The sequence below is a fragment of the Eremomyces bilateralis genome, assembly GCF_010015585.1.
Source record: "Eremomyces bilateralis CBS 781.70 unplaced genomic scaffold P152scaffold_19, whole genome shotgun sequence".
NCBI classification, from domain to species: domain Eukaryota; kingdom Fungi; phylum Ascomycota; class Dothideomycetes; order Eremomycetales; family Eremomycetaceae; genus Eremomyces; species Eremomyces bilateralis.
This window is the reverse complement of record NW_022985085.1, coordinates 123,578-147,709: the sequence shown is the minus strand read 5'-3', so window position 1 is coordinate 147,709 and position 24,132 is coordinate 123,578. Positions and strand designations below refer to the sequence as shown.

Below are 24,132 nucleotides of genomic sequence, written 5' to 3'. Positions count from 1 at the left end.
CGGTGCATTTGCACATCTTCAGCACGTCGTCGCCCGGAATGGAGGGATCTACGGATCGGCTATTTGCCAGAGACGCTCGGTGTCGGGTTGACATCTGTGATCGCCGAGTCCACTATAATTATGGCATTGTGGAGACGGTTGTAGGATGTGAACAGTGATGTCTCGGGGCCGGGTATCACCCGGGACGCAGGACGCTTCAGTGAACGATGAGACTCATGAGGAGCGTCGGGAGAATACGGAGATACCCAAGCACGATCCGACTTTCACGCCGACGGAAGAATGGACGTAAGCCACCCGGTGCTGAGCGACCCCTGATCACCCATCGGCGACGTCCAGTGGATAGATAATTGGCCCAGTATCAGGCGCTTGTCCGGCGTCAGCGACGGCCCTACGTCGGCGCCCGAGTCTTTCGTCGGTTGCTGCTCGAGTAGAAAGGCGATCTGGTAGACATCGCGAGGTCCAATTGTGGGGGACGTAGGGTTCGCGAGATTCAGCTCCCAGTTAAAGGAGCTGGGTTTGAACGGTGGCTTCGGGAGGATGTCCACAGACTATAACACCATTAGCACGGTATACTTTGAGGCAATAGTGACAATGCAAACAGTATACAGACCTGCAAACAGACGGTATGATCGCTGAGGTTCTCCAACTGAGCTTCCAGGCAGAAGCGAGCGCCGTCCTTCTTCGAAGGCAGCTCGTTCGTCTTCGTCCGGACCCCAATCAGAGGCATAGCCACGAACTGATACAACTTCCTGAACGTCCGCATCCTCCCGCCGGCGGCCTTGCCCTCGCTGGCAAACTGCGTCTCGGTATATGACACCGTTACCACCAACGTATGCTTCCCCTCCTCTTTCAGCTCCACACGGAAGATCTTCTGCAGCGACGACCCCGGGGCCACGTCCGCGGCCTCCGCGCCCCCATTCGTCGTGTCGAGATCCACCTGCGCTCCGCCGGGGTTCGACGGCGTCTGCATCTCGGCGGTGATACGGACGCGAGACACGGCGCGCGTCTCGTCGCCTTCGTCAATCTCATTGTTCCCACACAGCGTGCAGGTAAAGAACTCTCCTACGTATGCTGCCGCAAACGACTCCGGGAGGCGAAGAACGGGCGCGATGGTCGACAAGTCGTGCGCGTCGCTGGCGGGATAGCCGCGAGATGCATGGCGGGGGAGGGAGAGGTCTTTGTCCTCATCCAGGGCAGGAAGCGCAGTCTGGCCAGCGAGAGAAGGCCTGGAGAGTCTGGGGAGGTGTTAGTACGGCAATGGGAACTGTATTGGGAGCATATTATATCAACCTGCCTCAGTACCTTCAAGCTCACGGAATGCGGGCCTTTGATGGCATCGCTAGTCGACTGTGCCCTTTGACGGGACATGGTCTAGGTGAGATTGTCTTCCTTCGACTTGACAGCAGTTACATTTCCAATGGGAATTGCAAGGAACGATAATGTGCCAGATGAATAAGGTGAACTGTTCCACGTAATGGGCGACCCGTGATCTCCAAGCATTAGCTATGGTATGCCTTGGTGCCTGGGACCTGAAACAGAAACAGAACTGAAAGTTCCCCCGCATCTCAAGCTTCATTGGTGAGATATTACGTAGGACAGCAACCAGACATCAACACCCCTTGAAGCTCTGGGTACATCACCGGCAATCATGCCGGCAGCAAAGTGGAACAGAAGACCCACTCATGATACAGGTGTACGTGCTAAGTATTAGGAGTAAAGCACGGCATTCCATGACTCTTGGTTCAATGATATCTTAAGGTCTTTGTGAGGTACCTCAGTAGTACAGCTTCGACAGCCTAGCAAGAATGCATACTCATCACATAGTCCCCGAAGCCAATTCGGCCTCACCCTCCAAAATCCGAGGCGTGCTGGACGAGCACCTACCGTCCCTGGATGTATACCAAGACCTCTACAAACATTTCCATGCGCACCCGGAGCTATCCCACCTCGAGTCCGAAACGGCAGCGCGGGTGACCGAAGAGCTCCGGTCGCTAGGCAGCTACGACATCTTCACGAACATCGGGGAGACGCACGGGGTGGCGGCGGTCCTGAAGAATGGCGAGGGGGCGACGGTCCTGCTGCGAGCGGACATGGATGGGCTGCCGGTGGAGGAGAAGACGGGATTGGAGTACGCAAGCAAGACGCGCATGAGGGATTCCGAAGGCGTGGAACGCCCGACGATGCATGCATGCGGCCATGATATGCATATCACGAGTTTGTTGGCGACAGCGAAGTTGATGTTGGACGCCAAGAAAGCGTGGAGGGGCACGCTCATATTGTGCTTCCAACCAGCGGAAGAGAAGGGCGCTGGCGCAAAGGCTATGGTGGAGGGGAATGGGGGGCTGTATACCAAAGTTCCCATCCCGGATGTGGTGCTGGGGGCGCATGTGATGCCTGGACGAGCTGGTAGGTGATGACATCTTCTCATGTTGAAAGGTCCAAAGAGAGCAGTGTGAGCGGAGTGTTATTTGCTAGATACAGGAACTGACCAGCCATACGAACAGGAAGCTTAGAAACAAAACGCGGACTGGTGGCCAGCGCTGCCGACTCCTTTCGGTGAGCGAGTGTACATCCATCCGCTGCAATCACAGTCCTGACAGATAGGGAAGAGTCACGCTTCACGGCCGATCCGGCCATGGTTCCCAGCCTCATCGAACGATCGACCCGATTGTGATGGCCGCCTCGACGGTGCTACGACTCCAGACCATTGTCTCCCGGGAAGTGGATCCATATAATTGCCCCGCAGTAGTTACGGTCGGCTCGATCCACGCAGGCGACGCAGAAAATATCATCCCGGAGCACGCGGAGATCAAGCTCAACATCCGTACGCTTGACCCGGAGACTCGCGCGCATGTCCTCGAGGGGACACGACGAATCATCAACGCCGAAGCCATGGCCAGCAACGCGCCGCAGGAACCGGAATTGGAATCGCTCAGTAACTTCCCGTTCCTCAACAATGACGACGAGGTCACCACGGGCATCGAGACGACGTTTGCCGGCATCTTTCCAGGAAGGCCGCACGGTTATAGCTCCGACGGTCCGCGGCTCGGAGGGAGTGAAGATTTCGGGATTCTCGCGACGTCCGTCAATAGACCATCATGCTTCTGGACGTACGGGGGGACGGATCCCGCAGTATGGGACGAAAAAGAGAAAGAAGGCAAGCTCAAGGAGATTCCTATCAACCATAGTTCGTATTTCGCGCCGGTCATCATGCCGACATTAAAAGTTGCGATCGAAGGCCTGGCGGGAGGGGCATTGACATGGCTGGCAACCTAGACGCGGCATATATGGTAGTGTGCTATGAGCCTCCGCTCTGGTCGTTCCCGTAAACCCAGGGCGGCGGCTCATAACTCTGGAGCGGAATGAATGGCATGTCAGGCATCGTGTTGTTACTGTTCCATAACCCTTGGATGTCATCGTCGTTCCTGAGAATCGAATGGTCCCAGTCCTCCTATACGTTGGAAAACGATCAGCAATGCGAAATATCCAGGTGTTGGTGTGGAGCCACGAACCCATCTCATGTCCATATTGACATCGAACATGCCTCCAATAGGGTCGTAACCGCCATTTTGATTGAGCATGCTTGCGTCGGCCTCGGCGGTCGAGAACAGGAGATCATCAGCAGCTGGAGCGGCGAACGGTGGGATGGCATCTCCCGTTCCCCCTGCGGGCGAAGCGAAAAAGGGGAGTTGCACTAGGGCAGTCAGTGATCCTAACCTCTGCTGCTCTACGGGTAAACGAATCAACACATACAATTCTTCATGTTCTGCTCCTGGCGAACCTTAGCGAGCCTTACGAGTGGCCCCCGAACTTTCTGCAGCATGATGGCCATTGCCGACAACGCCTGCTTCAATTCCGTCGTCTTCGGCTCCGTCTTCTGGAAGATTTCGTACGTCGATTGGAGACCGTCATGTATTTGGTGAAATTGTTCTAGACACGGTAGGGGAATATTGGACAGGTTGGCGTCGCAAGAGTTTTGCTGGTGGTTCGAAAGCTCCAGGCATAGGATCATGGCTGCCAGGAGGAAATCATGGGTGCTGACAGTTGACGTGTACCAACGGTACTTCCATAGCAGCCCGCCTGGCCGACAGGCGATGTCCAGCGTTTTGTGATGCTCGAGAAGACTGATAGCAGCGGAGATGCAGGAGTCCCGTGAGTATTTATAGCGTTCATCGCCCTTCGAGTGCTTGAGGAACCGACGATGAAGCACACATCTCGTCTTCTGATAAAGCATCCCGATGTTGATCGAGCACAGCAGTAGCTCGGTGCTGTGAGTGATCGTTAAATATTCATTCATTCGAGGTGATTTCAAGGATTCCGGCAGCTTCGCATAGGCGTCCTGCAGTTCCCTATCCAACTGCATAACTTCTTCTTCCGTAGGCTCAGTGAGAGCATGGGAGAAATCTGTGGCTTTGCCAAAAATCGTGCTGAGCGCCATCTTCCCGGTCGAGTACGACGCATTCGTCAACTCGGATGTCGGTCGTGCCGGGGGAAGTTCTTTGGAATCGACACCGAAGTCCGAGTCCTATGTTTCATTAGGATGGAACGGTATATTCGGAATGGGAGATCGCACATGGAGGTTACGTGGGCACGCAGTATCAGATTGGATTGCCCTGACCATGCTTGGGAGACCCAGCTGGAACGAACCCAAGATGTCAAATTGATACAGAACCCACCACACTCGCCGCCGCATTTCTCCAGCAAAGGGGGAAATATTGGGGAAATGTTTGGAGTCACGATGATACCCCATTCGGAGCGCCACGCGCAGGATGAGTCCCGTAAGAAGCCACACCCTCATTTGGTTGGCTTTGCCGCGGATGAACTCGCACTCGGCGTAGACCATCAGTGCCTCGACCGTGTAGGCGGTAGGCTTGCTAAAGTCTCCCAATGACATTGCAATGGCAGCCATGCCGTGATATTGGTTCATGTCTGCGACGCATTTCTCAAGGGCATCAGCCGGTGCGGTATCTTGCTCGTCGACATACCGTAGTGTGGCAGACAGAGACATGATGCCACACAACATCGCAATCCAGGTGATGGGGACGTTCGATGGGTCGGACCAAAAGTTATAATACTAAGATGCCAATCAGAAAGGCATTTCAGGCTATGCTGAAGACTACTAACCTCTTGCTGAAATGTAGGGCGATGTATCATCACTGAATTATGAGTTAGATGCTGGTTAATGACATTTTATAGGCAGAGGCTTACTCGTCAATGGATCAAAGGCATTGAACCACCGAGAGATCAGTTCGTCTGCCTCGGGTTTTTTAGGTATCTGCTCCATGAGTTGCGCTCTTCCATATGGGGCTGCGGCACCCAGTATGAAAAGCGGCGTCATCTGAGATTCTGGCAGTTGGGCATCATCCCCTGGAGATTCGTCTGGTTCTTCGTTGTCCCCAAGTTCAGCCTTTACCTCTTGGATCTATGTCATAGTCAGCTATGCTTCGCTCGGCTGCACTTAGCCGCTGTATTGACGGCCCGAATGAACTAGTGCGTGGTGAAGATCGGATAGGGTAAGGCATGGCAACTTACGTCGTTCAAAACAGTTTCCCAATGCAACGGTCCAGACCATTTCGTCTCATCCTTGGAGATCTGCATATTTCCAAATGCCGTGGGGTCCACCTCGACGTCCGTCTGCTCCGTGGTGGTGGAATTCCCAGTCTCCGACGAATCGCCAGGACTTCGCGATGAGTTCGTACTTGTCAAAGGGCTTTCGGACTCTTTCGAAGACTCAGATACTGATGTGGATCTGGAGGGGTTCGACGGATCCGACGATTTGGGACTTTTGTTCTCCATGTTCGACATCAGATCGACAACAAGGCTCTCCAGATGTTTCACCCGGTCGCGCATATTCTGGTTGGGCTTCTTCTTCTGCGGTGGGGCCAAATACGAACACGACGTATCGCGGGACCGCTTGATACACTGATTACACGGGTGTGATCGATCGCACCGGAGTTTCCCCTGCCTGCAAGCCGTACAAGAGAGCTGGCTCCGTGCTCTTCTCTGGGCGGGGTGAAGCCCTTCCATGGTGCGTGCCCCTTCCATCTTACACCGTAGAGTGGCTCTCGTGGGTCTTCAAATGCTACCATAAGCGTCAAAGACAATGATAAGGCTGAGACTGAACGGCGACCAAGACAATGATGACTCAGGATACCAGTGAGTGGAGAGAACTTATGTCCAGAGTGATTCACAACATTTCTTCAAGTGATAAAAACCCCTCCAGCCGTCGCCCGTCGGACCATTGATGCGTAAGCGTCAAGGCTGCCTGGCGCCAGCATCAGCTGCATAGTGGGATTATTTAGTACTTCCCAATACGGAATAGAGTCTAGAGATGTCAAGGCATTTCGGGCTTTTGGCCGCCATGGGTGATAGGCCTCCGGTACGTGCGGAGATAGACGCCCTTAAATGCGGGGGCTGTGGACAGTGGACACAGGCATTCAGCCTTGGATATGACAACTAATTAGGATCCTTGGACCCTGAGACAGGCGAGTGGTGACTTGGTGAATGGTGAGCCCGCAAGGCAGATCAAAGATTCCACCCAAGGATCTTGCATCCTGCATCCTGCCTGCCCAGTCTCGACAATTGTTACTGCCCACTGGTACCTGTACGTGCAGTTGTACCTGAAGTTCTGACCTTAGGCTAGTTCGGATACATCTGATCACCACTGCTCTAGCAGTCCCATCGCCGTTAAACCAATCCCTCCGATTACTAATGGACCACTAACCGTTCTGTGCGTGACTTTGTCTGTCCGATCCGGCCAGGCTAAGTTATGCGCAGCCAGCAATTGCAACCACGGCGAGCGTTGATGGGCATCCTGGGGAGGGCGACAGTTACGAGATGACAGAGCCCGACGATGGCCAGCGACAGCCGTTGATCGGTGACGAGCACGGAGACGATGCCACTGACAGGAATGAAACGCGCCGCCGGGCCGACGCGCGGTCTCCGGTACTTTTCATCTGGATCTTAACGCTGGCGGCGGGGATTAGCGGTCTACTATTCGGATACGAGTAAGGAATCCACCGCTTGCACCGACAGCTACAGCTGCTGACCGCGCTATAGCACCGGCGTTATATCGTCAACTCTAGTCAGCATCGGAGACGACCTCTCTGGCCGCCCTTTGACCAGGCTGGACAAGAGCCTCATCACCTCCTGCACCAGCCTCTTCGCGTTCATTGCCGATCCTCTGACGGGCGCTATATCGGACTCGCTGGGCCGCAAGTCCGTGATCCTGATTGCGGATATCCTGTTCATCGCCGGCGCACTATGGCAGGCGGTCACGACGAGCGTGTGGGGGATGATCCTGGGCCGAAGCGTGGTGGGCTTTGCCATCGGAAGTGCCAGCTTCGTGACGCCGCTGTATATATCCGAGCTCGCTCCCGCGCAACACCGTGGCCGATTGGTTGTCATCTCGGTGCTGATGATCACCCTCGGGCAAGTCATCGCCTACGTCATCGGCTGGTCCTTCTCAGAAGCGCCGCGCGGATGGCGTTGGATGGTCGGATTGGGAGCGGCGCCGGCCATCGCGCAGCTGGCACTGTTCGCGTTCATGCCGGAGACGCCGCGGTGGCTGGTTATGCAAGAGCGGATCGAGAAGGCCAGACAGGTGCTCCAGAAGGCGTATGGGAGTACCACCGACGAGATCGTTGAAACTACGCTGCGACGCATTGAGTCCGAACTGAACGAGGAAAGCCGATTGGAAGGGGTAGATCCGCACCATGCGACCCCCGGGATGAAATCCGAGATTTTCAAGACCAAGGCGCGGTTCTCCGAGCTCGTGCGTGTACCATCGAATCGGCGTGCTTTGATCATCGCGTGTATGCTGCAAGGACTTCAGCAGCTATGCGGCTTTGTAAGTGCGCTCCCCCTCCGTTGCTTAGGGGGTGTCTAATTTGGAATCTAGAATGTCCTCATGTATTTCTCTGCCACGATCTTCGCGCTGGTAGGCTTTCAGTCCCCTACGTTGACCGCACTATGTGTCGCGATGACGAACTTCCTCTTCACAGTAGTCGCATTCTATGCGATAGACACCGTGGGCAGGCGACGGATCCTGCTGTATTCAATTCCAGTCATGGTCGTCGGTCTCATCCTCTGTTCAGTGGCTTTTAACTTCATCGACATCCATGCCGTCCAAGGGGCCGATACTGGAAAGGGGGGACCGTGGCCGATTTTGGTCGTCGTAGCTATGGTCATCTACGTTGCTGGATATGCTATTGGACTAGGGAATGTCCCATGGCAGCAGTCTGAGTGAGTTCTCCCGTGGTATTATTGCATACCGATATCATCGATTCCGATCAAATGATTGCTGACCCTCAAAAGACTCTTCCCACTCACTGTTCGGTCCCTCGGTGGAGCGCTTGCTACCTCGACCAACTGGCTCTGCAACACTATTGTCGGCTTCACCTTTCTGCCGCTCCTCTGGCTGCTGACGGGGCCGGGAACGTTCGCATTGTACGCTGCGATCTGCGTTGCTGGGTGGATCGCCGTGTGGCTTATATACCCCGAAACGGCCGGATTAAGCCTGGAAGAAGTTGGGACGCTGCTCAAAGGCGGATGGCTTGTCAGAGGACAACATCGTGCGCGCGGATTACTTGGTTCGAGCTAGCGAATGGAACGCTGCAATATGAAATTACCAAAATATAATTATGAACAAGCGTTTTTGAATTTGATAATTCTGTAACATGAAGCCTAATTTCCTAAGCTTCTTACCTACGTATAGCAGGTTTGAACCCATCCGTCCCGATGACCTTCCGAGTCATGCTTGAATCATCCCAGCCATCCTCCCAGCCAAATGCAATGAAACGCCATGGACCGTCCCAAATACGGATGAGCGAGTTATCATTACGGTCAAATGAACACCAGCATAAGCAGACCAGCCCATCCCGCCCCACGTGAGTTACCCATCCGAAATCGTACACTTCATTCCTCATCGCCCCGACTCCTGCCCCTTCTCCGCCTCCTCCCCCTTCTCCGACTCCACCTCCCCGTCCTCCACAATCTCATCCTTATTCTCCTTCGCGCTCGTCACCGGATTCCCCAACCCCCCCATAATCCCCGTGATGCTCCCGCTCAGACTCTCCGCCCTCCCGTGCCCTCCGAGCCCCGCACTCCGAATACTCCCCCCATCTGTCACGTTCTTCGGTGTATGGATGCTATTCCGCTCACTCCCAATGACGCCCGCGGGCCCCGAGAGCGCGCCATTCGCACTATACACGCTCGCGCGCTCCGCACTCGCGATGCTCGGACGGCTCGTCCCGATGGCGGCGCCCAGCCCGGCCGACCCGGGCGGCGCGCCGGAGATGGAGGGGTCGACCGCGGTGGTGGAGAAGAAGGAGAGCGGGAGGCTTTCGCGGGAGGCGCCGAAGAGGGCACGGACGCTGGCGTCGGTGTCAAGGGAGTTGCGGCGGCGGCGGGCCTTGGAGGAGGAGGCGAGGGTGATGATGGAGGCGTTGTCGGAGAGGACGTTGTTGGCGGTGGCGGCGTTGTAGGTGTGGGGGTGGGGCATGGTGAGGTGGGAGGGGATGGCGGAGGCGACGGGGGAGACGGGGTATTGGTGGGAGAAGTTGGGGCCGGTCCCCGGGTGGGGGTTTGCGTTCGTCGGGGCGGCGAGGAAGCCGGAGGGTGTTGTAGATTGGATGGTGGTGAGGGTGGTGGTTAGGGATTGATCTGAGTGGTTTGGAGACGAGAAGGTGCTGTCCGCCCGGAGGGAACTGATCCCCCCGGCACCGGTTGCGCTGGTTCCGGCTTTCGACTGCCCGGCGTCGGAATGGATTGTCCCTGGGTTCGTGGCGACCGTTGGAGCGGTCGATTTGTTGCTCTTCTGCATCGTATGATGGTGTTCCGCGTTCTCGAACGAGGTATAGCTGCCATTCTGCTGTGACCGACGAGTAGAGAACGACCGGCCGTTCGGACTGCCTAGTCCTGATGGTCGATGGAGGTGCCCGGACTCGGGGTATGGGTTGTTTTTCAGCGTCGCGTGCTTCTTCGACGGCGAGCCTGTATGTAGCTGGCTTTTCTTGTCCGTCGAAACGGGCGACCCAGATGTCTTCAGGTTCGCCAGTCGCTTCATCCATGCGAAGGGGCGGCGGCGGCTGTTTCGGTCTGACATGTTTGACGGCTAGTCAGAACCAGTCATAACGCAGAAGTCATAGCAATATCGTCTTCAGCGAGAAGTTGCGGGAAGTCCGTCATTCAAATAGCGACGGTAAGCTAACGTACGTACCATGGGGCCGAGTTGCGGGTGCGGCAGTTGCCATGCTAGTCTAGGATTTGACCGTCAAACTCTGGGGAATGGTCTTAAGCGGGATAGACCAATGTCCCAGAAATAGGTTTGGGATAATCAAGCAATGCGATCCCGTGGACGATAATATCCAGAAGGACCGGACTGGTGCCTGGTTGGAGAGCCGTTGTGGTGTTGTAAGGGTACAGGAAACAAAGAATCTTCGTTACAGTCGCCGCTCGGGTATTAAATAGATGTCTCTCGTTGGTCAAGCGATGTGCAATTCGGCAAGAGTGTGCAGGGTGATATGGAGATTTAGGCGGAGGTGGTTTACCGCAGGTGGTTTACAGCAGGTGATTTACCATAGGTTAGGAGGGAGGATGAGTTAAGGTCCGGTCTTGGACATGGATGGAATGAAATGATCTGTAACTGAATCGGAGATAATTACAGAACAGGAGGCTGACAACCTAGAACAGTCAAAAGTACATTAAGGTCCAGAATACTGATAGGTCCGGAATACTGATGTCTGAATTCCGATACCTGAATTCTGATACTTGAAGTCACCCTACTGTGGATCGTCTCACTAAGTATGACAACTTCCAAGTCACAGCACAATTTCACTCGGTGATGGAGCGCAGCTTAACTGCTTAAGACCCTTGTCTTGCTACTCATGCTACCAGCCGTCAGCCTTGTCCTGTCAACTCTACATGCACCTGTGTGTTCTCTAATCACTTGAACCTAGGGAAGCCTTGCAATCACGAAACATCAAGCTTGTCAGGCTTGTTTGGTTTATTCTATATCTTGCGATCCATTTAGATGCTACGCTGTAATAGGTCCTTCGGGTACTGACCTCTGCGCAAGCGAGATTGGGAATTGACAAGACTGTCGATGCGGCAATTGTCCATGCGTTCGTCACCTTTTGCTGTCCATGTTTGATGGTCAATCATCGAACGCGGAACAATGCCGAAATAGAACAATAGTTGGAAGTCAACCCCTGCGTTCCTCGTAATGACCAGGAACCGGCACTGGATTGAAGATGGCACTTTGGGGAGATGGTGGTGATATTGTCGATATGCACCCATTGACGTCAATCCGTCGCCTTCCGGACGAAGTCGTCGCTCAGATCAAATCTTCAAGCACGATCACCTCTCTATGTGCTGTCGCATTAGGCTTGATTAGGAATTCACTCGATGCTGCAGCCTCACGAATTGAGATTGAAGTGGACTTCAATCGAGGGAACTGCATCGTAGAAGATGATGGCGTTGGAATCCTGCCTTCTGAGTTCCATGAAGGTGGTGGTCTCGGGAAGCAATACCGTTCGTATAAATATAATGTCATGTCTACGCAGCGTCTAACTTCTTTAGATACGTCAAAGTTTGACTCCGAGACGGAACTGTACGGTAACAATGGGCTCTTTCTCTCTGCCTTGAAGTCAGTTTCCTTGCTCACAGTCTCGTCTCGCCATCGCACACATAAGTCTTGCAACAGCGTTGTATTTCACCGTTCCAAAGTCATGGCACGACATCTTCCCGCTCCCGTTCACCATGAGCTGTCTAGAGGAAGTCATGGGACACGAGTGATGGTCCGCGATCTCTTCGGAAACCTCCCTGTTCGCGTTAAGCAGAGGGCAGCGTCAGCAGATTCCAAGGTCGAGACTGAACGGCTTTGGGAAGATCTCAAGAGGTCGGTGGTCGCTTTGCTTCTAGGCTGGGGCCGCGAGTGCGCCTTGGTTGTGAAAGACCGCGCTCATACATTTTCCTTCCTTCCTTCGAACGCATCTCGCTATCGTGGAGAGGCGCTCGGAGATGTCTCTCGCCATTCATTCGATTTACCGTTCAGCTTGTCCTTGCTAAACCAGTCTCGTCTGATTTTGAATAATGACCCAAAGCAGTGGATCCCAGCTGCTGCTTCTTCTCGTGAGCTCGGAATCAAGGGCGCAATTTCGCTGGAGCCATCGCCTACCCGACAGGTGCAGTTCATCTCTTTGGGAATCCGACCTTTGACTGCCGAGACAGGCCACAACGTTCTGTACGAGCATATAAACCGGCTGTTCAATCTGTCCAGTTACGGTCAGACTGACCAGGACGCGGAGTCGGATGGTGAGAACCCATCCCCTTCGAAGACGGGTCGGGACTCCCCTGGGGCGGACTTCACCCTTCGACAGCTCCGGGCATCCCGCAAGGGCGCGGATCGCTGGCCCATGTTTGTCCTCCGGATTACCATTAAGCAAACTGAAGAGCATTCTGGTTTGAACGCCGACATTTCGAACGAGAGCGGACTCCAAGCAATCCTGGACATTCTCAATGTCATGGTTACTCAATGGCTGGCTGCTCATCACTTCCGCCCGAAGAAGTTGCACATGGAACGGCGACAAACGCGTTCACCAGCTAAGGAAACCCCTTTCAAGATACTTTCAAGAGATGCTTTGGATGATTCGGCTAGCTCACATGGCCAGCCTGCTCATCCTACACTTCCATCAACAGCCCCTTCTGCTGGGTATCTGAGAACGCCTCAAAAGAGGAAGCTATCTACTCCTAATGACTTAACTCTTCGGCCCAAAACAGCGAAGTTCCAGGATGGCCGACTTCCGGCAGACATAAACCGATCGGTGGGCTTTTCTGAGAATCGGCCAACGTCTCCCGCTGAATCGACCTCTTCTACCCGTACACCCTGCGAGACTCCAACGAAGAGTACCTCCTCCGCCGCTCTACAAGATAATGAAGACATCCAGCAAATGCAAGGCGCACAGGATGTCGAAGCCATGGTTTGGACGGATCCTGTGACCGGGCAAAAACATCTTGTCAATTCCAGGACAGGCGTCCTGCTCCCTCGAAAGATTGGTCCCACTCATGTTGACCGAGGGCAGCAGTCGCGCTATGCGTTCATTCTCGAAGAATCTAAGAAAGCACACGCTTCGCATAAATCAAAAGCAGGCGCACAAGAGAGGGAGGTTCCTGAAATCACGGGAGGATGGCTAGCCGACGTTCTCAAAAGCTGGACCAATCCGGTATTTCCAACCGCCGAGAATCATATTCCGACGGTTGGCTTCACCGCCCAATTTGGCGACACCAATAAGGACCGATCTTCACGGAGCAGTACAAATGCTATTAAACAGGCATTCCAAGAGATCTCACCGTCTACAGCGAGTCGAATCTCAAGGATTTCTTTACAGTGTGCCAAGGTGCTCAGTCAAGTTGATAAAAAGTTCATTCTGGTCCAGGTACCGAGTGACGCACATCCAGGCGCCGAGCTACTCGTCTTAATCGATCAGCATGCCGCCGATGAACGGGTCAGAGTGGAGGCTCTCTTGACGGCACTGTGCGAGCCGCCACCGAATTCCGCGGTCACAAAAGGCGACATCATCTCGCGCCGCAACCACGTCCAACTATCAACCCCGATTCAGTTTCAAGTCACGCCCCGCGAGGCGGATCTCTTTGGACTGCATGCACCGTCGTTCGCCGACTGGGCGATTGTCTACGATATCCTTCCTTCAACCTTAGACAAGCGGCCTCGATCCGGCGACACTACCGATGTTGATGACAACCGAGCGACGGTGTCGGTGAAGACCCTCCCGACCACCATTTCCGAACGTTGCAAATCGGAACCGAAAATTCTAATCTCACTGCTTCGCGCCGAAGTCTGGAAACTGGCCGAATCGTCGGGCGGGGGCTCCGGCAGCTGGGCACGAACACGACCGGTCATGGCTCTGCAGAGTGATGAGGGCTCGAGGGACACGACCTCCCCGTCGTGGCTGAAGGAGACCCATACCGCGCCCGTGGAGCTCATTAACCTGATCAACTCCCGCGCATGTCGCAGCGCGATTATGTTCAACGACGCACTGTCGGTGGCGGAGTGCGAGGACCTTGTGAAGCGGCTTGGAGGTTGTGCGTTTCCGTTTCAATGCGCGCATGGGCGGCCATCGATGATACCGCTGGTGGAACTCCCGGCTTGCAATGAGGGGGGACAAGACACTGAACGCGGACCTAGTTTGGGGCTTCAGTTCCGAGGAGCAAATGATGGAAAGCCGAAATTCGCGCAGCAGTGGACGAGATGGAGAAAAGAAGAGCGAGAACGAAATAGAAAGACTAATGAAATGGATTAGCATCTGGACACGATTTACGGAATATTTATATTTACGCTTCCTATTTGCCTACCGATACCGCTGAAATATCGATGAGTAGCTCCGATCAGCACCTCAGGCACTGTCCTTCTTCAACACGCTATCCGGCGTGGAAACACCCGACTCATCGGGACGACCTATCAATGCGCTCGGGCTTGGCCGATCCGCCTCCCAAAGCGACCATCTGGCTACCCTTCTCCGACGATACCAGTCGCGGACGCGGTGTTGACGTCCCCGGTGGCAACAAAGCAGCGCGGCGATCCCGACTGCGAGGACGACTAGGAGGAGCAACATGCTGACAACGGTACCGATGAAGACCTTGTCCGTTCGAAGGCCGTTCGCGCTAGAGAGGATGGGGGGACTTTCCGGGGTGGAGGTGGTTGGAGCGGACATGTCGGGCAGGGGTGGTTCGGTTCGGCGTGGGGTAAAGGAGTGTTTGTGGGTAATGAAGAGTGCTTACGGACTTTGAGAGGCTAGGTGTATATTTCACAGGGGCGTCTGGCGATGAAAAGGTTAGGGAGGTTTATGGAATAGTCACATTGCGGATATATATCATTGTCATGGGATGCTAGGTTGCCTACAACGGCTCTGGGGAATAGACAAAGGTGGCTTCTAAGAAACAGCAACTCAATGAACGACACAAAGAATGAATACGAAGGAAAATTGCGTCGCATCGGCTCTGTGTGGACAAAGAGATGTTGCTTTCGGTGACTGAATGGATATGAGGCCTTGGAGGATCAGATCCGAACTAGTATAGGCATAGGAGTATCGAGGAGACTTCACGATACTCTAATTAGAATACTTAGAGAACTGAGAATATGCGGTCATAATTGTTGACGTGGCTAGACGCCGCAGGCAAATGAAGGACACATATGGTCGACCATACAGTCGCGAGCAGATTCGGCTTCCCGTTTTGCATTTTGGATTCTTCTCAGCGCACGGATGCCTTCCATACGCTTTAATACCTAAATGGTCTTAAAGTTAAACAGGGATTGAGCTAATGCTGATCTCAAAAGAACGTTGTTAAAATGCAAAGTATATGGTGGCAACGAAAGGCATTTGGCTGTCAATTGGGTACACCACGTGGTACATCAAACCAACGATTATTACCAATTCGAGAGCAGCATGGAAGTTACAGCATATTGATTTCAAAGCAATAGCAGTTCTTGTCAATATTATACAGGATATATAGAGCGTGGATGACTTTAGGTAGTGGGTGGGGAGGAGGCTGCAAATGATATACCGCTGAAGGACTCCAGCAGCTTCACGACACCCTCGTGCCCGTTTGCGGCCGCCCCCGACAGCGGCGTCACATCGTCGCTATCCTTCGAGTCGACATCGGCCATGGCCTCGAGCAGCAGCTTGACGATACCTTCGTGACCGTTTGCTGCCGGCCCCGACAGCGGCGTCAGACCGTCGTTATCCTTCGGGTCGACGTCGGCCTTGGCCTCAAGCAGCAGCTTGACGATACCCTCATGCCCGTTCTCGGCCGCCCACCATAGCGGCGCCCCGCCGTAGTACTCATCCTTCGAGTCGGCGTCGGCCTTGGCCTCGAGCAGTAGCTTGACGATACCCTCGTGCCCAAAATATGACTCTACCATCAAAATGCTTGTGAACTGTGATTGGACTGCCACTGGTGAGCCATCCGCCAGTACACATCGAACCAAGTCTTGAACCGCTGGGATCGTGTAGCGCAGACTCGGAAAACCAAGTCCGACATTTGCTCGGCTGCACTATGCTGCACTTTTCGACAGTGGGCAGCCCAAAAACCTGCCGCATAATCTAAGTAGCCGTGTTTGACTGCTGCAGAGATCTGATCTGTCGCTCCATCAAATTTAGTGAATGAAAGATATATAAGGCATGCTCTGGCCATAAGGGTCTCAGAATCCGTTGGAACACGAGAATGTTTCCATCCAATAGTAGCGGCCTCACTTTTCGCGAGAAGGAATTCTTTTGCAGTCTGATGGATCAGATAGACCTTTTGATCCACAACAGTCACAAAGAGCCCGCAGAGGTGTCTCACCGACGCTTTAAACCTCTCTTCATAGTCAAGATCAGGTTCAAGGTCGTTATAGGAGCGATGACGGTCTTCTATAGCTAGAGCGATGTTCATTTCCCTCAGCGTAAGAGGCCTGGTTGCTCCAACAACGATGGAGAACAATTTCCGTGCTTGTGGTCGATCATCCTCGATTTTTGCAAGAATCGCTTCGTATGCTTCATTAACTGTAGACGGAAGGTCACTAATAACTGCCTTCAGTTTCCGACTTGTCGGTCGAATCATTTTGCGAATGATATCGAAAATGAGTGTTAACCAGAGGTATGTTCGGTGGTTCATCTTTAACAGCTCTGTTTCGAGATTTGACTATTCTGAATTATTGAGCTTGAGCTCAGATCCGAGTTGAGATACTCTCCATTTGATGACTAGGTCGATCTCACGACTGATTTCATCTGATTCCTGCTCACCGTGTAGCCGAATCGTAGGAAAGTTAGAAGTAAGATCAGTAAAGCGCCGTTCGATGTCTGGGTAAGGACGACTAGTGATACATATTTTAAGTCGAGATGTATTGTTTCTAGAGCTTGCTTGCTGGTAGAATGAACTGAGAGCGTTAATAATCTGATACTGCCCTGCTTCTGCGCATTCGTCGAGGGCATCTAAGACACAAAAGACTTCTCCGGCATTCCGATCAGCCACTATCTTTATTAGAATACTCCAGAGTATATGAAATGATTGAGAAAGTTTATCTCCATTAGCGGTGAAATCCAACATAGCGTGTTTGATAAGTGCTGGTTTCTGCCGAAAGAACTGGTGGAGTAGTGCCGCAAGCGCTGTAACTGCACTTTTCTGTACGTCGTCGTCGTCTTTGAAGAAGAAGTAACAAGTTGTGTGACCGTCCGTGTGTTTGAGGTCGTCGGCAAGAGATTTTGAGAAAACAGATTTTCCGCATCCAGGATCCGCAGATATCCAAAGAAGACTTGAGGAGCTGCTGTCTTTCCAGTTTCGGAAATTGTCATGACGGAGAACCCATCGGCAGGTATCTCTAAGTCGGCTATCGTTCCTGTCTTTGAACTGCTCGTAGTCGGAAGCTGAATTACGCAGGGCTTGCATACATTCTAGTTCCTTGTCGTTCCATTCCACTTCGCAGATTAGCCAGCTAACTAAAAAATTCGGCGGTTGAATTACCTCGCATATTGCCTGAACGCTTATCGATCGCCTCTCGAAGCCGTTCGAGTGCTTTTCTTTTCCTCTCGCCATAGGTGACTGGTAGGGAGACGTCAAAGATTCCCATGAGGCAATATGCTTGATCCTCTTCCTTCGTGGTCTCTCGCTTTTCTGCCCATGACATTCGCTCATTGTCGCTGAATTGAGACACATGTCCTCGAAGTGCGTCAATTGCAATCCCAGTGATCTTATGAATTTGCTGTTCTAACGACTCTTTATCACCAAGTCGCTTGCCGTCTCGGGAGAAAAACTCGACCGATCGCGGAGCAAGAATCTCTTGTAGTGTCCAGCCTCTGGTGAACCATCGACTCTGTCTAAACGCCGATTCCCATAGGACCTCTGAAGACCGGGTGTGCTTTCCTGTTGAAACGTCAGAGATACACATAGCATTTTGCTGCATCCCGGTACCAGCGAAACATAGAGTTGATAGCCTCCGTGAGCTCGGCGCTACTTGACTTGTCGATGCAGATGGGATCAACCTAGGCGAACATACTCAGTACGTTCTCCTGAAGGGTTAAACCCCTGGGACCCCCTCACCAACCGAGCTCCATTCCCTTTGCGCAATACTACGATTTGCCGCCAGACAAAAGTAGAAAAATAATAAAAGCATAGCCATTTCTCGGGGCATTCCGTATAGATATATATAAAAGGCTAGTTATAACTTGTGGTCGAGTCAATCTAGCCGTCGTCCCAAACAGGCCTCTGGCCTAAATGGGCTCCGCTCCCCATGCTGACCGAGCCCAATCAGGCTCCTTAACCATTTATCGCTGTTGCAAAGACAGATAGTTAGGAGAAGATGTAGATTACTATGGAGGTGACGTATTAGAGCTTAGATATTACCTCAGGCTCTCAGGCCCTTCAGTGGGACGCAAAGGCGCTAACCCAAAATGGGTCACCCACACGAAGGGCCTGAGACAAATTTGAAATTTTTTGGTGGCGTTGACGTTCGTGGCATGCAAATTGGTGAGCATTCAGGTCAACATCATCAGCTTCATGGAATGATTCTACGCGCAATATAGACCAATTCTATCTCAAAAATTTGGAATTCGGAGCTATGGATCCCAGCTATCGACCATTCTGCTACACAAACTACCGCGCCCCCCTGATCGCGAGTCCTTGCCTTCGATGTTGGAGGCGGTAACAATGAAGATGGAGCAGATGCGCCATTTTCTGCTACAGTCGAAGAAGAAGATCCTTTAGAAACCATATTCAGAGATCGGCTGTCCAAGAGTTCTACGTCAGTTCAGCAAGCATATACGAATCAATAGGCAGAAGGAACTCACTCTCTTCCGTCCTTAAGGTTCGCTGTTAGTTATTAAATAGTTCTCGCATCTCCAATATCAATGCTGCAACCTACTACTATTACTCAGGTCTCAGGATTCTTCATGACTACTTAGCCACCTCGCCTAATGAGATCGGGGATTTAGGAATATGTTTGGTTGCCGACTTGGACGCGCTGTTTGGCTTCGTACTTTGACTTGATGTCGATTTCGAGACGAGTTCGCAGCGGAGCTTGGAGGGGCAATTTGCATGCCACGAACGTCAACGCCACCAAAAAATTTCAAATTTGTCTCAGGCCCTTCGTGTGGGTGACCCATTTTGGGTTAGCGCCTTTGCGTCCCACTGAAGGGCCTGAGAGCCTGAGGTAACTTAGATACAGATGAGGTGGTCACCTGACCATATATGCCTGAGGCATCAAGGCAGGATGCCCCTATTGATGCATCCGCCATAACCATAACAATCGCAGTCCAGTACGGAGTACCGTAGAGCGTACGGAATACCAGACTCACGAAACAGGCCCAGGCAACTTGTCACAAGATGCCCCTGTTGGTTTCAATGCCAATGAACAATCCTATCGCTGCCCATTACTCCCAGACTAAGCCTTATTAGGACTACACAATCTTTTCCTTCATATTGAGATTACATCATCGTAAAGTCAACACGAATATTAGATAAAAGTGCGAGCACGCTAGGCAGCTCACCTCAAAAGTCACAAATCGAGCATTTAGTACCATCTTCCATTCATTATTATTCTAATAAACACACATCTCCCTAAACCTAAACCAAACATAGTCATCGAGACGTGTGGATCCGTTTAGCATCACTTCACTACCCTTCATCTCCTCTAGATCCCGAAGAAAGTTATCAATATAACCACCGGCGGCGCTAAGATGAAGGATGCGTCCGATAGCACTATGAACCCTGAGGAGATAAGGAGAAGGCGGTTCTATACTTTGATCAGGTGTAAGAAAAAGGCTAACAGTGACAGGGAGCCTTTCAACCCGACCCATGCGGTCTGGATCTACGTAGTCAATTCGGTATGTATGCGGGTGGGAACCAACCGGTTCAAACGCAATTTCAAAGTTACCGAATAGCCGATGAAGGTCGTGTGTTAGGGTCAACGCGTTCATCGGTCGGTCAATATCAACGCCATCAATTAGGTGGATAGCGCCGGGGTTGAACATTGTTAGGATTCTGTGAGCAATTTGCTTTGGATCTGCCTAAATATTGTCAGATATGGATGAATGATTGGCCATAATATGCCTACTTACAAGTCTCCATTCACCTCCTTCACCAGTAAGTGACTTGAGAGAGTGAGGTATTATGTGAGCGACTTCCAAAAACGTCATAGTATCACGTTCTGGAAGTAGTGAGTTGCCATCATCGTCTTTCACATCACGTCCATGCTCTTTATATCGATTCTGGCCTTCTTGGGCGTCGAATTTCCGAGTAATGACACATCGGTAGCGGTCACGAATAAGGCAGGCTTTTCGCAGGTTCGAGACACGTTGAGGGGTGCCGATGGCGATTTCGGGCGTTTTAGTTCGAGAAAGAGCTGGAGTAGGTTGAGGAGTTTTACCTGCCAACGCTCTTACTAAGAACTGTCAGTGTTTTAGATCCCGCGTAGTCTAGATACTTACGGGGTAAGAAGAAATTGTCTACCAAATACTTGGCGAATGCAACAAGACTTCCACTTAAAGCGTTTTTCTCTTCAGCTGACCAGCTAGAAAAGCTAGTAAGGTGTGATAAGACTCGATCAAGACCGGTTCTTCTATCACTTTCCCCAAGCAGGTCTTGCTGGATAAAAGATAAAAAGAAGCTCAAGAATTCGTCTTTTTCAGAAATCTCGTTTTTCATGAGTCTGATAAGAGTGACTGGTTTGTAGCTGCTGTCCGTTGCCTGAGAAGGCTCAAAGTGCAGAATAATCTTGTCGAAAATTGGAATCGCAAGGTCACGGTCCTCAGGCTTCAAAGGTTGCGACAAAGGAACGATAACTCCTTCCAGGGATGAACGGTGCCGGCGAAGTGGGTGCGCCATTATGACCGACTAGGCATGCAAGATGCTTGCCTGCAAGTATTGACACTGTCACATTCTTCATGTATCGTTGTGTGGAGTGAATGGTTAGAGCGGCGTAGCGGTGTTGCGGCGGCAGAGAGGCTGATGGTAAGTTTCAGATCCGGATTAACTACTCACCGCGGTCACTTCCCATTGGGTGCGCTGACTAAGGCCAGACATGACATGATTAACCAATGAAGACATTCCAATAGCTTGCCTCTAGCCCTCTACGTACGTGTCCGTACTTCCACTCCGAGTCTCTTAGCCAGAAATTCAACAAGACCTTACTTGGTAATTAAGGGAGAGACACAGTACTACCAGAGCTGAGCGTTTCTCACGTAAACGATAGCAATACACATTACCTTGGCAGCACTCAAGGTTCTTTGCAAGTCTTGATCGAATCTGGTCTTCATGTCTTTCGTTCCTCCGTCCAGATACATAGTCTTCGTCTATATCAAAATCTCCTGAACTTGCGTCGTCAGAGTCCATCCGCCACTCGTCCAACGTTGCTAAGGAAGATATAGTGTCAGGACGATCCAATTCCAGAACTCGTAATTGGCTCTTGCGCAGTTTCAAAGCAGGGATAAGTGGTCGTATCGATTCGAAAACAGGCAAGGCGAGGCAAAGGGCGGCAATTCAGTAGGTAGAAAGCTGTGTTAATTGATTGCTACTTAACCAAGAAATATATTATTAGATACCGGCTAAAATTTGTTCCATGCCCAGGGGTCTTGGTCAAGCTGCTGAAGGAAATGAATGACCGCAGATTTCTGAGGTTCTTGATGCTAGATCGACCCGAATAGATGCATAAGGGATCAACCTAGGCGAGCATACCCAGCAAGTTGTTCTCATGGGTTAAACCCTCTCACCAACCAAGTTCCATTCCCTTTGCGCAACACTACGATTTGCCGCTAGACAAGAGTAGAAGAATAATAAAAAGCATAGCCATTTCTCGGGGCATTCCGTATATATAAGAGGCAAGAACTTGTGGCTGGGTCAAACTGGCCATCGTCCCGAACTGGCCTTTCACATAAATGGGCTCCTCATCCCATGCTGACCGAGCCCAATCAGGCTCCTTAACCCAAATAGCCTTTTATCGTAATCCAGCATTACCGTACTAGCCTCACGAAACAGAACCCGGGCAACTTGTCGCAAGATGTCCTCGTTGATTTCAATGCCAATGAACAATCGTATCGACCACCACAGCAGGTGTCCTTTCTAGTCCCGCCTACACACAGGACAACCGACAAATCATGTTTTGAGCGCAGCGACCATGGTAGGCGTGTCATCTGCAGTTAGCATTATTGATGGAGGTTAGCTCTCCGAACCCATCGGCACAGTTAATATAATGCTTCATCGTTGTCTAGATAGTGGCACGGGAAGCAAGCGGCCCGCTATTACCCAAGAAGGAGGGATATTGTCATCTTTAGGCCATTCTCCGGCACATATAAATCTGTAGGGAAAATGTCCTGGAATTTCGCAGGTCCCTTGAGGGGGGTTTGCGGGTTATTTTCCCTCAGCTGAGACCTACGTGACCGGGAACCTCTCACTTGTTTGAAGTCTTAAGCTTCAGTTTGAACTGTTATTTCGAGCTCTTGCACTTTTCACCTTTCATGAACAACCCTCTTGCCAATTATAACTTGAAGCTTGCACCTGCCACCTGCTGTCCTTATGCGACGTCTAACATCTTAAGCACCCACTATGTCGTCTCCGAAAACGTCCGCGACACCCTCCAGAACCCCCGATCCTCTGAATCCGCCGCAAAGTTCTATAATGCCTTCACGCAATCGGTCACTAGGTCGCGACGTTCATATCTACGATGCCAGCGACCGCACTACTGTTCTCGGTGGTCTAATTCTTACGAATGGCGTCACGAATGCCAACTTCTACTCGATGGTGGAGATTCTCGTCTTGTTCACAACTGCTTTCGAACTACAAAACGAAGAAGGCACCAAGATCCAAAGGACTGATGATCCACTTTGGCCGGGGAATTACTACATTCATGCCGCTGGTAAGTGTACAGCCATCTTATCATACCCAGGCTAATCTTTACTCCGAATATAGGTTCTTTCGCGGTCAACAACGAGTCGTGGCTAGTCCGTACGATATCTGTTTCTACTGGAACTCGTACCCATTGTTTCCGCGATGCTGTACGCTCACGAGATCGTCGGTGCGTTATATCTGGAGAGGTAGCAGTCGCGGCGCAATTCGACCGCTGGGACAGCTTTGAGGCCGCACATATATTTCCAATAGCTTACGAAGGTCATTGGAAAGATCATGGCTACGACCGCTGGATTACTATTCAACCAGACGATGGCGGAGCAATCAACTCAGTACAAAACGGGTTATTACTTAATTCTGGCGTACACCAACTCTTTGACAACTACATCCTCTCTATTAATCCAGACGTATGTATGTTATATACTCTTGTAGCTGTATTCTGGCTAACTAACACTATTCCAGGATGATTATAAGATTATGTTCTTTGACCTTGATGGAAAAGGTCTTGCCGGCAAGCATCTCGACCGACAGCTACTTGATAATCCTCAACGGCCAATTGATCAACTGCTGCGATGGCATTTCAGGCAGGCTGTTCTAGCAAATATGAGAGGTGCTGGCGAGCCTTCCTTTGAGCATGACTTCCCTCCTGGCTCCGACATAGTTGGCGATATACTAAGTGGCTCGAAGGCTGCTGAAAGGATGGAGTTTGAGTTATTCAATCGCCTGGCAGCTCAAGTTACAGTACATGGCGCATCTAAAAGTCGACAGAGGCCACGGCAAAACTCTACGTGAGAGCTTGGCGGCGCTAAACCGGAAATAGCGAGGCTAAACCAAAACGGATAATTTCCCCGCAGCTCGATTTCTAATCTCGTCATACCAGACGTGCCAAGTGGAAGGAGAGCTTCTGATTTAGCGTAACCCCTGGGACTTTGATTTCTTATTGGGCGGTATTCGATTGGCCAGCGAAGGTAAGGTCTGAGGTCTTATAAGCGGTCGTTTTCTTGAGCCTTGTAAAGTGGATGTATTGGGTCTTGCTCGGCTCGAAGGTAGCTCTGCTAGTACAGCTCCATCGTTCGACCTTCGGAATGATAACCGCCTGGACCTTCCTTGCGTTCTCGCGCTCATTTGGCCCGACTACCCATGCAGAGTAGTCGTCCACGAATGCTAGCGACCATCCGCGATCAGTATGTTTGCTCTGGACGAGATCTGAGTGGTAGAAAAGGAAAAGGGTTGGGCTTAGAG

At 51.8% G+C, this 24,132-nt stretch overlaps 10 protein-coding genes across 10 annotated transcripts; 4 read left to right on the top strand and 6 right to left on the bottom strand.

The window, feature by feature from the left end:
- Positions 1-263: 263 nt before the first annotated feature.
- P152DRAFT_467929 (uncharacterized protein) lies at positions 264-1,368 on the bottom strand (the record flags this gene model as incomplete). The annotated part of the gene is made up of 3 exons (XM_033680800.1): positions 264-548; positions 611-1,235; positions 1,295-1,368. 3 exons carry the CDS (start codon positions 1,366-1,368, stop codon positions 264-266), a joined length of 984 nt encoding a protein of 327 aa, XP_033531841.1.
- A 280-nt stretch (positions 1,369-1,648) lies between these two features.
- P152DRAFT_491733 (metal-dependent amidase/aminoacylase/carboxypeptidase) lies at positions 1,649-3,720 on the top strand (the record flags this gene model as incomplete). Its single annotated transcript, XM_033682172.1, has 4 exons — positions 1,649-1,693; positions 1,878-2,406; positions 2,505-2,556; positions 2,610-3,720. The coding sequence occupies 4 exons, from the start codon at positions 1,649-1,651 to the stop codon at positions 3,274-3,276; spliced, it is 1,293 nt and encodes a 430-aa protein (XP_033531840.1). The 3' UTR covers positions 3,277-3,720.
- A 22-nt stretch (positions 3,721-3,742) lies between these two features.
- Positions 3,743-6,027, bottom strand: P152DRAFT_401661 (uncharacterized protein; the record flags this gene model as incomplete). The annotated part of the gene is made up of 5 exons (XM_033676618.1): positions 3,743-4,525; positions 4,574-5,074; positions 5,125-5,156; positions 5,209-5,422; positions 5,533-6,027. 5 exons carry the CDS (start codon positions 6,025-6,027, stop codon positions 3,743-3,745), a joined length of 2,025 nt encoding a protein of 674 aa, XP_033531839.1.
- A 414-nt stretch (positions 6,028-6,441) lies between these two features.
- P152DRAFT_102576 (putative transporter protein) lies at positions 6,442-8,763 on the top strand. The gene is made up of 4 exons (XM_033673566.1): positions 6,442-7,007; positions 7,060-7,849; positions 7,901-8,244; positions 8,317-8,763. The coding sequence occupies exons 1-4, from the start codon at positions 6,838-6,840 to the stop codon at positions 8,600-8,602; spliced, it is 1,590 nt and encodes a 529-aa protein (XP_033531838.1). The 5' UTR covers positions 6,442-6,837; the 3' UTR covers positions 8,603-8,763.
- Positions 8,650-10,594, bottom strand: P152DRAFT_440365 (uncharacterized protein). Its single transcript, XM_033677664.1, has 2 exons — positions 10,220-10,594; positions 8,650-10,098 (listed from the first exon to the last, which is right to left on the bottom strand). The coding sequence occupies exons 1-2, from the start codon at positions 10,251-10,253 to the stop codon at positions 8,924-8,926; spliced, it is 1,209 nt and encodes a 402-aa protein (XP_033531837.1). The 5' UTR covers positions 10,254-10,594; the 3' UTR covers positions 8,650-8,923.
- Positions 10,595-11,288: 694 nt separating this feature from the next.
- On the top strand, positions 11,289-14,318 carry P152DRAFT_401737 (uncharacterized protein; the record flags this gene model as incomplete). The annotated part of the gene is made up of 2 exons (XM_033676623.1): positions 11,289-11,532; positions 11,581-14,318. 2 exons carry the CDS (start codon positions 11,289-11,291, stop codon positions 14,316-14,318), a joined length of 2,982 nt encoding a protein of 993 aa, XP_033531836.1.
- A 93-nt stretch (positions 14,319-14,411) lies between these two features.
- On the bottom strand, positions 14,412-14,729 carry P152DRAFT_475775 (uncharacterized protein; the record flags this gene model as incomplete). The annotated part of the gene is made up of 1 exon (XM_033681440.1): positions 14,412-14,729. The coding sequence occupies one exon, from the start codon at positions 14,727-14,729 to the stop codon at positions 14,412-14,414; it is 318 nt and encodes a 105-aa protein (XP_033531835.1).
- A 1,506-nt stretch (positions 14,730-16,235) lies between these two features.
- P152DRAFT_460706 (uncharacterized protein) lies at positions 16,236-17,941 on the bottom strand (the record flags this gene model as incomplete). The annotated part of the gene is made up of 3 exons (XM_033679977.1): positions 16,236-16,698; positions 16,744-17,471; positions 17,518-17,941. Coding segments are annotated over 3 exons (1,615 nt in total), but the record flags the coding sequence as incomplete, so codon positions are not given.
- Positions 17,942-19,977: 2,036 nt separating this feature from the next.
- Positions 19,978-21,019, bottom strand: P152DRAFT_102443 (uncharacterized protein). Its single transcript, XM_033673565.1, has 3 exons — positions 20,478-21,019; positions 20,109-20,416; positions 19,978-20,053 (listed from the first exon to the last, which is right to left on the bottom strand). Exons 1-3 carry the CDS (start codon positions 20,872-20,874, stop codon positions 20,024-20,026), a joined length of 735 nt encoding a protein of 244 aa, XP_033531833.1. The 5' UTR covers positions 20,875-21,019; the 3' UTR covers positions 19,978-20,023.
- Positions 21,020-22,662: 1,643 nt separating this feature from the next.
- P152DRAFT_401644 (uncharacterized protein) lies at positions 22,663-23,682 on the top strand (the record flags this gene model as incomplete). Its single annotated transcript, XM_033676617.1, has 3 exons — positions 22,663-22,900; positions 22,954-23,297; positions 23,353-23,682. The coding sequence occupies 3 exons, from the start codon at positions 22,663-22,665 to the stop codon at positions 23,680-23,682; spliced, it is 912 nt and encodes a 303-aa protein (XP_033531832.1).
- Positions 23,683-24,132: the final 450 nt, after the last annotated feature.